The sequence below is a fragment of the Electrona antarctica genome, assembly GCF_951216825.1.
Source record: "Electrona antarctica genome assembly, chromosome: 20".
Taxonomy (NCBI): domain Eukaryota; kingdom Metazoa; phylum Chordata; class Actinopteri; order Myctophiformes; family Myctophidae; genus Electrona; species Electrona antarctica.
In genome coordinates, this window is record NC_136801.1 from 25,526,543 (window position 1) to 25,540,445 (window position 13,903).

The 13,903-nt window shown below is 45.7% G+C and overlaps 1 protein-coding gene across 9 annotated transcripts in view; it reads left to right on the forward strand.

The window, feature by feature from the left end:
* The window catches only part of wwp1 (WW domain containing E3 ubiquitin protein ligase 1), a 62,004-nt gene that overhangs the window by 26,330 nt on the left and 21,771 nt on the right, over positions 1-13,903 (forward strand). For all 9 annotated transcript variants that reach the window (XR_013788552.1, XR_013788553.1, XM_079490227.1 and 6 more), the window contains exons 5-8: positions 1,306-1,430; positions 1,673-1,828; positions 2,603-2,678; positions 12,201-12,388. Coding sequence is in view for 7 of the 9 variants with exons in the window: in XM_079490227.1 (XP_079346353.1) it covers positions 1,306-1,430; positions 1,673-1,828; positions 2,603-2,678; positions 12,201-12,388 (545 nt within the window). In the remaining 2 variants the exon portion in view is untranslated. The remainder of the gene's footprint in view (positions 1-1,305; positions 1,431-1,672; positions 1,829-2,602; positions 2,679-12,200; positions 12,389-13,903) is intronic.

The window sequence follows — 13,903 nt, forward strand, 5'->3', positions numbered from 1 at the left end:
TCCCAGTGCCAAGAACTGCTTCCTCTGTGGATTGTTTCCCATGAAAAGCTCCCTGCAGGGTGTATGACCGACGCTGGGGTCACTCCCTGTCTCACTGGACAGGAAGGCAAAGCAGAGGTCAAGTGTGATCGATGAGTCCCCATGCTTTGTTTTCACGTTGATTTAACCCATTTAGGCCTGACGTCGAAATTTAAAAAAAACGTCTTCTAAATCCTGACAGTTTTCTCAAATACCAGTGGTGCTCAATATTTCATGTCAAAGACCCCAAAAATTATATGTATGTCAAGGACCCCAAAAATTATATGTATTTGGTCACCGACCCCCATCTGAAAATATGTTGTTCCAGGGACCCCCCCAGAAGCAAAGATTTGAGTTAAAAACGTTTGCTCTGAAAGAATATATATATATATATATATATATATATATATATATATATATATATATATATATACAATATATAATATTCAAAGATTTGTGCCACATTTTCCCGATTTTTCAAAGATGGCAGACCTACAAGCTCGTAGCGCGCCACTCGGTGGCGCGCTATGAGCTTGTAGATCTGCTATTTTTCAATAGCTAAATTATAACATAATGTTTAAAACACCAAAAGGGGTTCCCGCCCAAATGGGTTAATACTGGGGAAAGAGGTGACGTGTCTTTATTTGGTTGCTGATTTACTTTTTGAAACTCACCTGAGTTGTCTTTGTACTTGGTCTGCTCTTGTTCCCCGTTACACCAAATCTCTTTGCCAGTAATCGCTGATCTACAAGCTTGGAATGTGTTGCAATGCGCCACATTGTGACCTTGTAGATCTGCTATTTCTGGCTAATCCGGCACAATTGGGGCTCAAGTAGTTAATTGAATCTAAGGATAAAACTTTTTGTCTATGAAGGCAGGCCAGGTCATTTCAGTTTTAAATTGGTAAACAAGTTAACTGCCGCCGTGTGGCCATTAGTGGTAGTTTGCTTGTGCCAGACGGATTTGGGCAGATCAAGCACTTAAAGGTCCACTTCACCACTTTTCAACCTATCTTCATATATAATAGGTCCTCACTAATAATGAAAAAATGGTGTCTCATAGGAGGGCTGTGGGCAGTTCAGAAACCGTCCTCCAGTGACATCATCGATGGGGAATACAAGCTAATAGAAACTGCAGGCTTTCTAGTCCTGAAAAGTTGCAATGCGAAAATGGAAGCCATCGTTCTCACAATAATGAAAATCTAAACATTTGAATCTGCCTAATGATGATGTCATTTGTCTTTGTCTGCTCCCTGAAGTTTATATTTGGTGTGTTGTGTTTTTCCAGGAATGTAACGCCACACACACAGGTGGACTTCAAGGTATGGAGCCATCACACCTTAAAGGCAGATGCTCTGCTTGGCAAAGCCACGCTGGACCTTCTGCAAGCCTTAGAGCAGCACGACAGAAAATGTATGAATATACTTTAACACACACATACACACAACTCTTATATCTAGTGTAGTTATGACTTCTACATGCGTCATCTCTGGTTATAATGAATGATGTGTGTCTAGCTTTCAGAGAGAGTGAGAGTGCATTGGTGTATATACTATTTAGTGAAGGTTGAGTAGATGTGTTAACCTTTCCTCTCAAACGACTTGGCTTGTCCTCTTCAAATCAATGTCGTGTGTGTCTGTCCTCTGTCTTCCCAGTGGAGAATGTGAAGGAAGTGTTGAAGCTGAGCGTGGAGCAGAAGGGCTCTTCCGTGGCGACGGGTGAACTGACCGTCTACCTGGATGGACTGACTGTCGCTGAGCAGGAGCCGCTGGCCACACTCACCAACGGCAACACCGCCAGTGCCACCACCAGTGAGCTCAACACATTGACATTCATTGTCATACAAACACATACAGGAGACGCATGCACACACACGCACATGCGCATAAACACATGCGGGAATCTGGAAGTATGCACGTGTTCGTGGTTACATGGTTTGTGTTGTGTCGTGAAAACCTTTTTTGCATCGTCGGTCTTATAATATACGTTTTTTTGCCACGAGCTGTGCAACTCTCCTTTTTTCAAGTTTTGTCTCCTGTGGTCAGCACCTACCCACTATTGGTGTGCGCTCCATCCTCTTTGTTTGTACATGGTTTGTGTTGACGCAGGCTAGTACTTTGATCTAAACAACACACACACACACACATTTTAAAATAAATATATGTGCGCACCGAAAATAGCAGATCTACAAGCTCACAATCTGTAGATTGTTGTAGATTGGCTATTTTCGGTCATTAGTTATTTTATGATGATTTATTATGATTTGACGTGATCAAACTAGCAATAGGATACATGTTTAGAAGCATCTTCCCGAAACATGAATGGTCTCACAAATGTCATTTACATTTTTAGTCTTGAGATTTAATTTTTTGCTTCATTCCATGGGGGCGACAAACACGTGAGGCTGCATATAGGGACGTCGGCAGTCAAACAGGCGACGCGCAGGGAGCAACGCACATGGAGAGGATCATAGATCCACATACATTCTTTAGTCACTGGTATACAGTATTTTGAAACGTTGGAAACGTTACGAAGTGACTATTTCACGATGTGTGGGGATCTCACAGGATCTCTTTCCTCCACAGAAGTCCAGCAAAATGGCAATGCCATGCATGAAGATGGACAAGGCTCATCTTCCTCTTCCTCAAGGGCTGCCAACAGGTGAGACAGTTAACACCCCCAACGCCCAGGACGAAGTTCTTTGTCCTTTCTATTAGTAACGCCCGACGGCGCCAAGACGAAGTTTGATCCAAAAGACGAAGTTTATTGATATGAAAACGGATCGCATCGCTCCAGCCTGGGAGCGCCTGTTGTGCAATCCTCGATGTTGCGCAACAGTGAGACGTCATCGAAAATGTAACTCCCCTGTTTAGCCGACGACAAAACTTAAAACGTTAATAACTCGCGATCTAAATCATCATCAATCATCATTATAAAAAAGATCCTGTGTTAGACGGCCCTCCGCGGTCCAGTCGCTAGTCGCGATAGATTTATTCTTACCTCCCGTTGTTGTCGATCGCCTCTAGAGTGGTGTGGCTACATCTAGCTGCTACAGCCACATCCGGAACAACATCCGGTCCGTCGGTCAAAGTGCTCCGTGTTTATAAATTGACTGGGCGCTATCATTTAATGGATTAAATAACCCTGGGCAATTAAAGTGTTAACCACTTCAGCAATAGCCAATGTTTTGCTCAGTAGGGACGGCAGGTTGAAAGTGCTTAACCAGGATTATTCCCTGGCCGGGAGAAAATATTTAAATGGAACAAGGTGACATTTTTGACATGATTTGATATTATTAGCGTTCCTTTTTTTGAAGGGGCAGTGTTGGCCTCAAGCTTCTAGCTTCCTGTGCCCTGTTTTTGTGCTGTGTGTGTGTGTGTGTCCCGGAACCGTCCCAAAATACTATTTGAACCGTCCCAAAATTAATGTATACAGTCCCGGGAAAAAGGAAACCACCACTGAGATTACAAAATTAATAACTGTATTTTTGAGGGGCGCTAGCCCCTCCTATTATATATTCAGCTGTAGTGTAGATTTGTGTCCTAACCCAAACTGAACTAAATTAATGGAGAATTCATATAGACGAGCAAAAAGGATATTTTTGTCCTACACAAGATTACATTCTTGTTGACAATGAATGGAGAATTTACGTCCTATGTGTATGAGCAAATGATGATGATGTACGATAAGAGCACCACTCACTTCACATGGGTGTTATTTATTTTATATATTTTTAAATAGGGTAACCCCGTTATACAATAAATGCAGTATAGTATTTGTTTGGCTTCATATTTCTTCTGATTTAGTAAAAATTCTCCCAGATGAAAAGTTTTCATGATGTGTGAGATGAAAGAATGTTTTGGTCATACTAGCCTATAATCATTAGCCTATACTCATTTAGCCTGCATGTTGGCTTCAACCAGTATGTGCTTAAAATACAAGTAAAAAATAATACTCATTCACCGTTGTATCAGGGAGTAGCTTCCTACAGCTAGAAATAAGAGAAAATATCGCCGTATGCGAATCATTTGAATACCATTTAAGAATGATTGCACTGTAGACTGTAGAAGTTGGAGGAGCGGACAGAGGATGTCCGCAACTTGTCACGTCTTAAATTGTCAGCGACTCGTCAAACATTGTATGTTTACATTTACTCAACTGACCTACGTAACTATAGAGCATCGAAGTCTGATGTCACGTTCAGTAGAGGGCACCTATACACAGGTTCATGTATTTTTTTATTTGCAGTGAAATCTCCATAGGGCGATTTTAGGTTGCTTCATATAAGAACTGTTTGAAAAATAAACCGACCACCCCGGCCTTTCTGTCAGGGGAGTGGCTGTGCGTTGTTAATGATGTCCATTCATATTTGATACAGCCAGTTTCTGGAGAAAATGGAATTAATGTGGCCGCAAAAGCCTTGAAACTAAATATGAAGGTAATGTCTCTGCTAATATACGTCATGCCCAGCTGTCAACACATTGCGTTCCTGAGATTCTTCGTTGACGTAAGCTCAACTGGTGGTGACTCGACTCGTACTAACCACGAAACATTAAATATCAATAAAATAAAAATAAATGTAATTGTCATTCAGTTTCTGTTGTGCGATGGGCAGATGCAGCCACCCTGCCTACCCGGAAATGTAGTCTCTGGGTTGTTTGAATCGTTTCTAACGCTTATTTTGTTACTCTTTGGGTATATTTTTACAGTTCCACCTTCAGTCAATGCTTCATATCCATAGGAGTGAAAAGGCCGGGGTGATCGGTTTATTTTTCAAACACAGTTCTTATATGAGGCGATCTAAAATCCCCCTATGGAGATTGCAATGCAAATACAAAGTACACGAACCTGGGGACTGACGCCCTCTACTGACAGTGACGTCAGGACTTCGGTGCTCTATTAAATGGATTGTGATTTTAAAACTCGGGAGGGCGGGTTAAATCATTTTGTTTGGCACATGCAATGCAAGCACTAAAGCAGGGGTCTGCGACCTTTTTTAAATGAAGTGCCATTTATTTTCTAGATTGTCAGTGTGCCATATCAACATTCATTAATTTGAATGACACCACGTGAAAAATTCCAACATATTTTGATTGTCCACAAATCCTTTTTAAATATTTTCTTTCACGTTGTTATAATGATCATTTAGACTCAGGGCGATAACAGAGTTTCAGTTTTAATGAATGTAGAATGCAGGATGTAATTTACACACAAATGTGAGGGACTTCATTTATTTGACTGCATTTTTTCATGTGCAGTGGGCTATAATAACAATACTCTGTCTTATTTTACTTTAATATAATTTGTGTGGGGATTTGAGGCAGATCGCTCCTGTGTCAGTCTGTGTCACTTGCGTCTGTGTCTTATGCAGCGCTGCTAGACTCATGCTGTTCGTCGGTGCACACGACATGCACATTTTCAGTACAGAAACTCCTCTAGTCCCGAAACCGTCCTGAATGAGATATTTTATCGGCCCAAATAGATATTTTATAGGCGTCGGGACGCCGTTAATCTCGAGTCCTGCTCCAAAGGCACCGCACACTTCACATTGGTGTGATATAGTTTTTGCATGAGTAGGAATGAGACTTGTAAACTATTTAGAGAAAACTAAGATATCCTAAGTGTACTTTGACTCAATTTGAATCTAATTTATATAATGTTGTTTATATTGTTTATATCTGTAGCTGCCAGGATTTAGTCTTTAAAAAAATATTTAGTTTACCATATCTATTATACTAATAGTTTCCGATGTGACATAGTGTTGGGAAATAAAAAATGTCTTGTTGATTCAAATCTTGATTTCATTACACGGAAAGTCAGTGGTGATGAGTACCAGTTTCATACTTTTATAGCACTTAAATGTCTGTCAACCCAACCACAAGATGAATCTTGATTACCGGCAATGTGATGCGGTTGGCCTCCCATCTAACTAAATCTTAACTTGAATTATAACCATTTCTACAACAAAGAGTCCTATTTTTGCACAAATCGCCCGTCTTCATCAATGTCAACACTTACAAGAATATTTGGGAGCAAATAGAAAGTAATTGGAAACCAATCAACCTTTATGCCAGGCCTTGTAGCTTGTCAAGTATTTTTTCATGGTGACCTTTAGTGGGCTGACAGAAGAAACCCCTGCTAATGGATTGCTGGCCGAGATGCGATCACAGACTTCAATTGATCCCGCCAAGTTACAAGGAGGATGGGGGGGGTTCTGACAAAGAGTGCTCTCTACTATCTCAGCGTGCATGGATATGCACGCACGCACGCACAGAGATTGGTGTCCTTGCAGCATCCTGTATCCTGCCCCCAAACTATATTTGTCTGTTGAGACCTCTTTGTCTGCATGCCCCCTCTCTCTTGTTCTCAGTTTACAGCATTTTCTTAACCTTGTCCAATCATCTCCTTCCATCTCTGTTTTCTATCTTTCTCATCTAGTTCTCTGTCCTTGTCATGTTTTTTGAGTGGTGCTAGAGACTCCTATAGACACAATACACAAAACAATGTGTGTCCCTATGTGTACGTGTCTGTGTACGTGTCCAACTGTCAATGTACGTGTCCGTCCAAGCATGGAAATAGCGTTTGTTGACCACCAAGTGTCACTGTTGCGCAGCCCAAAGCCCTAAACACACCAAAGGGTCACCGTGCAACTCCTTGGGTCCAAACGGTTGCAAGGAGTTAACGCTAAAACCGTCTTGACCCTTTGGTGTGGTTTGGGCCATTGAATTCCATGCGTTGAATCACTAGGGTCAACATGCAACAAGACATATCACACCGCAGGGACAACGCTAAAACCGTCTTGACCCTTTGGTGTGGTTAGGGCTTTACACACACACACACACACACACACACACACACACACACACACAGGCCAGGGATGAGAGCTAGTACAGCACCACTCAGTTCAGACCGGTCTGTTTTTTACCGTGACTCATTCCTCCCGCTCCCTCTCTTTCTCTCTTGGTTTACAGCATTTTCTCACCCTTTCGATTGTTGCCTTTGTTTTCCATCTTTGTTTTCTGTCTTTCTCATCTGTCCGTCTCTTGTCTTCCGTCACTGATCCCCCTCCCTCAGCTGTCTACCCCGTTTTCAATCACAGTGGTCGCCACACTGGTGGCCAATCCTTCCTTATTATCTATCATATTGTGTAAAAGGTGCCCCCGTCTACGGGGCCAACATGTCTCTTTGTAGGGGAAATCAGTAGCCGTCTGCAGATCAGAACCAGAAGGGAGGGGGTTGGGAGAGAGAGTGTGTGTGTGTGTGTGTGTGTGTGTGTGTGTGTGTGTGTGTGTGTGTGTATGGGGGGGGTTAAGGGGTAGTGGCACACAGCCATCTGCATTGCAGTTTCTTGCTGCTGCCTTTTAGGAGGACTGCAAAATGACACACAAGGGCAACCTTAGACTTTGTTGTATGCCCTTCTCATATCCCTCTCTCTCTCTCACACATGCGCGTGCGCACATCCCCACACACGCACGCACGCACATCCCCACACACGCACGTGCGCACATCCCCACACACGCACGCACGCACGCTCATTGCCATATCTCACCGTTATGCTCTGGTGTTTTTTCCCACTAGCTCTTTGCAGTGTTATGGCTTTGGTCCGTGTGTAGTTTTATTTCTCTCACTGCACCATTGTTCGCTTTGCCTTCCGCTTTGCCTTCCACAAGCTGAATCTCTCAATTCATTTCTGAATTATCTCTCTCTGGCTTTCATTCTTTCTACATTTCTTGCTTTCCCTCTCCTCTCTCTTACTGTGTCGTGTCTGAGTGTTTCCCCTCCATGATTGTCTCTGTCACTCTTCGTCCTCCCCTCCCTCCCCCCTCCCTCCCTATTGCTTATCCAGAAACACTAACCGAGGGAGACCCTTTTTGTGGAGCCAGTAGTCCTGCGTCACACAACCTGTTAAAATACTCTGAACGGACACCCACTGGAAGCGTGCGTGTGTGTGTGTGTGTGTGTGTGTGTGTGTGTGTGTGTGTGTGTGGATGTGTGTGTGTGTGCGCGCGCGCCTTCTCGCGCTGTGCACGCAGTGTGCTTCCGTGGCTGTTTACCAGTTAGCTTTCATTTTAAAGTGGAACTCCATGGGGCTCTGATTGGACTGACATTTTATCAGTCGACTGAGGTTTCTCTCTGACTGATGATTTGAATTATCGACTTTTAGGGGAAGCCCTACTGTCCCGTCTTGCTCAGACGGGGCCCAGACTTGAGTCACATGGCAGAGTTTTGTCCCTGGAGCCAGCAGGGGCCTTGGGTTGTGCCTGGACAGTAGCAGTGGCTGAACACTGGAGCTGGAAGGGGCCTTGGGTTGTGCCTGGACAGTAGCAGGGGCCTTGGGTTGTGCCTGGACAGTAGCAGGGGCCTTGGGTTGTGCCTGGACAGTAGCAGGGGCCTTGGGTTGTGCCTGGACAGTAGCAGGGGCCTTGGGTTGTGCCTGGACAGTAGCATGGGCCTTGGGTTGTGCCTGGACAGTAGCAGGGGCCTTGGGTTGTGCCTGGACAGTAGCAGTGGCTGGACACTGGAGCTAGCAGGGGCCTTGGGCTGTGCCTGCACAGTAGCAGTGGCTGGACACTGGAGCTAGCAGGGGCCTTGGGCTGTGCCTGGACAGTAGCAGGGGCCTTGGGTTGTGCCTGGACAGTAGCAGGGGCCTTGGGTTGTGCCTGGACAGTAGCAGGGGCCTTGGGTTGTGCCTGGACAGTAGCAGGGGCCTTGGGTTGTGCCTGGACAGTAGCAGTGGCTGAACACTGCTGCCTGGACAGTAGCAGTGGCTGAACACTGGAGCTAGCAGGGGCCTTGGGCTGTGCCTGGACAGTAGCATGGGCCTTGGGTTGTGCCTGGACAGTAGCAGTGGCTGAACACTGGAGCTAGCAGGGGCCTTGGGCTGTGCCTGGACAGTAGCAGGGGCCTTGGGCTGTGCCTGGACAGTAGCATGGGCCTTGGGTTGTGCCTGGACAGTAGCATGGGCCTTGGGTTGTGCCTGGACAGTAGCAGTGGCTGAACACTGGTGCTAGCAGGGGCCTTGGGCTGTGCCTGGACAGTAGCATGGGCCTTGGGTTGTGCCTGGACAGTAGCAGTGGCTGAACACTGGTGCTAGCAGGGGCCTTGGCCCTTGGGCTGTGCCTGGACAGTAGCAGTGGCTGAACACTGCTGCCTGGACAGTAGCAGTGGCTGAACACTGCTGGCTGGGAAACAATGGATCTCCTTCAGCGGGACCCTTGACGTCATCATCATGCCAACCCATTCTACCCTCACTGAAATTGCATGCATGCACATAAGCATACAGAGACACACACACACACACACACACACACACACACACACACACACACACACACACACACACACACACACACACACACAGTGTCTCTCACACAGCACATCCCCTGTTTATTATGCAACAGGCTACGTGCACGTGCACATACAGTTGCAAATAAGTTGCACATATTTTGCTCAGCTACTTGGAGTTAGGTACCGTGCTACTACTGCACTCCTGCAAAGCAGCTGGCGGGCTGTACGCGTAAACGGGAAGAGGTTTAGAGGTTTCCTAATAAAATGGGAAGCGGGGCAACATGGCGCTGCACAGGCCCTGCTAGATTAGACATTATACTGCAGGTAACCTGAGTGTTGCCACAATTAACATGTTGTGAAATCTGTTCCGTGTTTGTTTGGACATTTGGCTGTAAAGCGGTTATAATTATGGAGTAGTGCTCCACTCTATGCAGATATACGATTACCAGCCCGCACCCACAAACATCCTCTGTCTCTGACTCTGTCTCTGTGTTTGTCCATCTGCGTTTCTAACGCTCTCTTCCCGTCTGTGGGCGAGCAGACAGGCAGCCCCAGCCTCCAACCAGTCGGACCCTGTGTCACAGCATTAGACATGACAGCGGGCCCTTTTAGCCAAGCCCTCAGACGCTAATTTGTCATTGGCTCTTTCTTTGTAATGGAGGAGACACGGACTGGAAAGGCCTCTCAGGGGAGAAGGGGGGTTTGGCTAAGTACTCTGCATTGGGGTAAGTGGGTGTGTGGTGGGGGGGCAGGGTGCTCTTGTTTGCACTTTGCTCTCTCTATTACCCCAGCTGTCACACAAGGATTATGCACAAGCTATGCGTTTGCATTTTTTGCAATAGAATGTTCTTTGCCTTTGCCATTCACACATTCACATGTTTGGTGGCAGTAGACTGCAGATTGTGTCTAGTCTCTGAAGCAGACTTATTCGTCGTTGATTGCATGTGGATGTCCACAATCCAATATTTCCAGTATTTGTGAGCTTTTTGGCCTGCACTTGTTTTGGTGCCATCCCTTTTGGAAGTGTTTGACTGCACTCTGTTGCTGTTTTTACATTTGTCTACCGGTAATAAACTATTCAATCAATCACAGGAAAAGATTTTGGTTGGGGTTAAGATTTTGACATTGGACATTTACAGTTAAATATGATGGAGTTCTGCATGTTTTATAAACTCACAAGGTGCATTGGGAGCTTGTAGCTATTTAAATAATAATAATGCAAGAATGTGTAAAAATGTCATTCACTAGAAGCCTACAACATCAAATGCCATGCGTCCGTGTTGTTTCTCTGTGAATATTGTGTGGCCAAGTGAGACACACACACACACACACACACACACACACACAGACACACACACAAACTGTATATTTTGAACGAAGGCAGACAGTGATGTGTCTTTGGCCAATGACGTGTTGTTCCGTGTTGTTTTTTCTATGAGAGAGAGAGAGATAGAGAGGGAAAGGGAGCATCACCGCAGTTCTAGGAAAGCCCCGCTGTGATTGGCCAGTAGTCTTAAGAGCCACCAAGCTGGGTTGAAAACGCAGAGGTGAAGGCAGTGGTGTGTCACGGCCACACAGCTCAGAGGTGAAGGCAGTGGTGTGTCACGGCCACACAGCTCAGAGGTGAAGGCAGTGGTGTGTCACGGCCACACAGCTCAGAGGTGAAGGCAGTGGTGTGTCACTGCCACACAGCTCAGAGGTGAAGGCAGTGGCGTGTCACGGCCACACAGCTCAGAGGTGAAGGCAGTGGCATATCACGGCCACACAGCTCAGCGGTGAAGGCAGTGGTGTGTCACGGCCACACAGCTCAGAGGTGAAGGCAGTGGCGTGTCACGGCCACACAGCTCAGAGGTGAAGGCAGTGGCGTGTCACGGCCACACAGCTCAGAGATGAAGGCAGTGGTGTGTCACGGCCACACAGCTCGGGCGTGAACTAACGCTGCGTTCACACGGACAGATGCAAAGCCACGGTCTACCATTCATTGTCAAAGGAAGCCAGCGACGTAAAGATGCATCTGACATTTGTAGCTGCTGCAAAAGCTACAAATACACTGTAGCTTTGTATCTTTTGTATCTGCCCGTGTTGTGAACGCAGCTGCCGTGAAGTTGCGTGAACGGCACTGTCGCATACTCCACAGTCCGCACACATCACGGTCTATGACTTGGCTACCTGAACCGGCGCACAAAGCTGTGCGCTCCATGGGCACAAATTTGTGGGCGAGAAATTCTCTCAATAAGTAAGGGATAATATCTGGCTAGGTGGTCATTGTCGGGAGATAATTCACCGACGGGGAGTTTAAGGACCGAGGCGAAGCCGAGGTGGTTAATCACCCTGAAGGTGAATTATATCCCGACAATGACCACCTATAGCCAGATATTATCCCGCTTATTACATGGCTACCTAACATAAATTAATACATTTACCCAAAACACAACAAAGAAATTATTCCTTAAGTGTCGTGCTGGCTGCGTCTGCCCAGCTGCAGGGCTGGAGCAAAGGTGGAAAACTAGGAAGTGAGTTGATCAAATAGAATCCATTTTCGGGTACTGCTTCGTCTATTTCTTGCTCAAATGTTTTCAAAAACATTTTTGAGAGCAATGTTTATGTGCAAATTACATTGTGTGTGCGTTTACATGGCTGTCATGTTGGAAACAGCAGTAAATCAGCGGGGCGCAGCCGCGCAGCTGGTGCTCTGAGGGTTTGATTAGGCATCGGTCTGTTATAGAGCGGAGCGGTCATTATCCAGGAATAACATACCGCTGAATTCAGCGATTGACCAATCAGAATCAAGCATTCAACCAAGCCATGTAATTATAGAAATTATTGCTGTCCTAAAATGTTGATGTCCTCACAAGTATAGTAATACAAACGTGTGTGTGTGTCTCCACCCTGCAGCACAGTTAACGGTACAGACTACTTGGCCTCTGATCACGGCCCAGCGTCCGACTCCTGTCCGCCCTCCAACGGTGTGGACAGCCAGGCGCCTTCGGACTCCACTAGCCACGCCCCTGGCCCCGTCGTCAACGGAGACACGGCGCCCGAATACACACCAGCCCATCAATCCCTGGACAGTGCCACAACTGGTAGAACTGAATCCTATCTTAAGGCAGTGGTTCTCAAAGTGGAGTCTGGGGACCCCTGGGGTTGAGGCTGTACTGTACTGTGTACCATACTGTACTGTACCGTACTGTACTGTATCATACTGTACTGTAGCAGGCATAGTCTCTTGAATAGTTTTCACTTAATTTTAGTCACCCGGAATGTTTCAGTGTTAGTCTAGTTTTAGTCGACTAAATATCATAAGATTTTAGTCGACTAAATCTACAGTTGATTTAGTCGACTAAAATGTGTTTTGGAGGGCCTTGATGCCGTCATAATGACTGCTTTTACACATGCTGAAACTAGCAGATCTACAAGCCTCACAACACGTCGCGAGCTTGTAGATCAGCTAGTTTCAGCATGCAACCAAGTGTAAAATGACTTATACTGGACTTGTCCACTAGTCCACTAGTCCCTTCCTAACATTTTAGTCTAGTTTTTATTTGTTGATGAAATTGTCAATATATTTAGTCATAGTTTTAGTCATCGTGGCTTAGTTTTCATTTAGTTTCCATTTAGTTTTCGTTAGTGGATAAAGGTAGTCGACGAACATTTTTTGTCTTAGTTTTAGTCGACGAAAACAACATTGGTGTCACTGTCACGGCACAGTAGAACGTCCCTACTCCCTAGGGAGGGAGGGACTGGAGAAACCAGCACAGAATACATCTACCGAAGAGTAGAGTGCTAAAAACGTATGTCCTCCCAAAGGGCACTCACTCTGTGGAGTGGCCTGGCACTGCACTGCTGCCATTATCATCAGGGCCAGTCACGGCCGACTTGGTCAGGAACAGTACATTATTTTTCATTAAAAGAACACTGTAATTTTTGCTGCTGTCAGCAAAAAACAACAACACAAAAAGCACTGGGAGAGGGAGATAGGGGGGAAAGAGAGTGCTGTATGCTGGACAGGACAGCACATAGCCAAGTCAGGGCTGACGTACAGGAGAATTAATATTCTGTTCCCAAAGCACTAGCTCAGGGGAAACATTGTACTGCAGTAAGCTGTGTGTGTGCACACTGTGGAACGGCATGCAGTCCTCCGTTGGTCTACGGCGTAGACTCTACGCTGTCTGATTTGGACCTAGGGAAAAAAGTAATAATAGTAATTGCAATATCAGTTATAATCATTTTGAAATTGTTTGATTGTATAAAAGATTCAGTTTGAGAACATTTAAAGGTATATTCAGTGATTTGACTTAATTCAAATATCACTTATTTTTTCTTTTTTTCTGGATAATCCTCCCTACTATAGAGTGTGCTGACCATATAAGGAGTTCCTCCCTGTCCCCAGTGAGCCCCTGGGGTCAAAAAACCCTAGTTTCAGTTTTGGTGGCGGGTGGCAAAACCTTCATCCAATCAGGATGAGAGGGGCCTTCCTCCAATCATAATCGAGTGGGGGCGGGCCTTGGTGCACATGCTGTTGGCCTGTTGCACTTCCCCCCACTGTAGAGCGTGCATGTGCACATTTTGTTACCGGGGCGGACTGGGTGGTTTTCCAA